This window comes from Sinocyclocheilus anshuiensis, unplaced genomic scaffold (genome assembly GCF_001515605.1).
Source record: "Sinocyclocheilus anshuiensis isolate Anshui unplaced genomic scaffold, SAMN03320099.WGS_v1.1 scaffold371, whole genome shotgun sequence".
NCBI lineage: Eukaryota > Metazoa > Chordata > Actinopteri > Cypriniformes > Cyprinidae > Sinocyclocheilus > Sinocyclocheilus anshuiensis.
This window is the reverse complement of record NW_015549597.1, coordinates 1,352,643-1,355,017: the sequence shown is the minus strand read 5'-3', so window position 1 is coordinate 1,355,017 and position 2,375 is coordinate 1,352,643. Positions and strand designations below refer to the sequence as shown.

The 2,375-nt window shown below is 34.4% G+C and overlaps 1 protein-coding gene across 1 annotated transcript in view; it reads right to left on the bottom strand.

The window, feature by feature from the left end:
- The window catches only part of LOC107658423 (matrix metalloproteinase-25-like), a 5,461-nt gene extending 4,615 nt beyond the window's left edge, over positions 1-846 (bottom strand). Inside the window, exons 1-2 of the mRNA XM_016446958.1 lie at positions 792-846; positions 486-645 (exon numbers count right to left, since the gene is read on the bottom strand). Of these exons, the coding sequence (XP_016302444.1) occupies positions 486-645; positions 792-831 (200 nt within the window). The 5' untranslated portion in view covers positions 832-846. The remainder of the gene's footprint in view (positions 1-485; positions 646-791) is intronic.
- Between the last annotated feature and the right edge of the window lie 1,529 nt (positions 847-2,375).

The window sequence follows — 2,375 nt, the reverse complement described above, 5'->3', positions numbered from 1 at the left end:
TATTCTGTAAAATTTTTGTTAAAAAAACAGCAGCTATGGTTACCAGAAATTCACCATATAAAGGTGATACAATACAAAGCCACATGATGAATCAGAGTTTATCGTAAGTGGTCAGTATACTCGTGTATACAGACAAAACACCATCATTAACACAAATTACGCTAAAATAATGCAATAAATATTAACTATTCAACATAAAATGTATCACAAAACACCCTAATGTACATTTCCGATGTATAGAAATGAGCAGTAAAATTATTTCTGTAAAATATATCATATATCTGATGAGGGACTTGTGGGAATGTCCTTTTACTGTACCTTTCACTACAAATTATATTGTAATTAATCATTTTTACTTGCAAAAACCATAAATCAGTTACAGTTTTCACTGTATATGGTAAGACAACTTAGTTAACTGATTATCAGGTTTTTAATGTTTTTATTTTTATGTATGGAATATATTGCTGGAAACTTAAAGATCACACCTCCAGGTGATGTCGGTCTTGTCCCAGCTCAAACTTGGCAGAGTATATCTCCTCTTCAGCTTCTCTTTACCTCTCCTCTTTCCTTTCAGCAGATCCTCAGAGCTGACGGTGTCCGGGAGAGAGCAGCGAGGTCTGGCCATCAGTTCTAAAGTGGCATGATCTAAAGTTTGACAAAAGGACAAGTGGAATCACCAGAGCTATAGTGACAGAAAGCTTATGGTACATAGTGCTCTCTAAGGGTGTTCATCCATCTGGTTGAACCTATAAAGCATTACAGTACAAATAAGTGAAGAAAAAAACTGCCACCTAGCTTGCCAGTCTCTTTAATTCCAGCAAAACGCTGCATTTTACAGACAGCTTCTTCAATACCCTCCCTGGTGTGAAGTCGACCAATTAGAGTGTCTGGAGATGGTAAATACCCATACCGAATCAACCAGTCCTACACACACAAGCAAAAACTCACACACATTGTTTGATTAATATATAAAAAAATACATGTTCTGAAAGCACTGAAGCACACAAACTTGAAATTTACAAAGACTGTATATAGAGAGATGCATAATCTAATATATTTATTTGTAAAATCTACAGTTTATGTTTCATATTTGTTATGATAGCTTATGTATTATTTACAGTTACTTTTGTATTTGATGATTATTAGATTATATAATCCAAAATTGATCAGATAGGTAATTTATTTCATTAGTTTTTTTCATTGATTTCTTTGAAACAACTTTTAATGTTGACATTTTATGAACATGATCACGAACGTAAACTTTTTACCTGAAAATTAATTTCAGGCGACAAATAGGTATATTGCCCCTTAAAAACGTTTCTGACACTTATCTGATCAACACTGCATTCGATATACATTAAAATACTGTATTACATTAAAATATTTTATTGCATGTTAATTTTCACACAGAGAGTATTTTCTTACCACTCCTCGCGCGTATTGATCTGGCATCAGCGCAGGTCTCGCGCTCACAACACTGAGAAGCGTGGCGCCGATCATTGTGAGAACTGCGGTCATGGTCATTCAGTGTGATATCCATGCACTGTTCACACCCTCAAAACTACCACAGTAAGTGTGTAAACCAGCAAAACTATTAATAGCGAATCACGAATATATCCTAGAGCACAATTCAAACAGCTAAATTTAGTTAACATTAGGGCATCTAAAAAAAAAAAGATGCCCAAGTCACTGAGAATAGTGCATGTATTCTTCATCCACGCAGTCACGCTTTGACTGCCGCTTCAGATTGCTTCCCAAGAGGCTGGGAGTTGTTTTGATCAATACTGTCCTGCACCTCTCTCTCTCTCCCTCTATTCCCCTCAGTAGGAGCATCCTCTAAATGTGTGACCCCTGATCATGGCTGCTGTGTATGAATAACCATATGGCACTTACATGTCCATGAAGTGTAAACCTATATTATAGTTCAATTGTTTTAAAAGAAATTAATAGTAATTAATGAGACGTTTATAATGTTACAAAAGATGATAATATAATAATATGAAAAAAAAATTATTGTTTCCACAAAAACTAAGCAGCACAACTGTTTTCAAAATTAATAACATTATCAAACGTTTCTTGAGCAGCAAATCAGCATATTAGAATGATTTCTGAAGGATCATGTGACATGTGATTAGAGTAACTGTTGAAAATTCAGCTTTGCCACTTTGCCATCACATAAATAAATTATATTTTAATATATATAAAGTAGTATAAAAATAGTATAATTTCCCATTTCTATAATTATGTTGGAGGCGTAAGACCCCCCGATAAGAGGAAAGGGTACTATGCATTGTGTTCTGATAAAAATAGACAGGATGTTATGAGCTTCGGCGCGAGTGAATGAATAAAGGGAAACATTAATTGCAATAAATAAA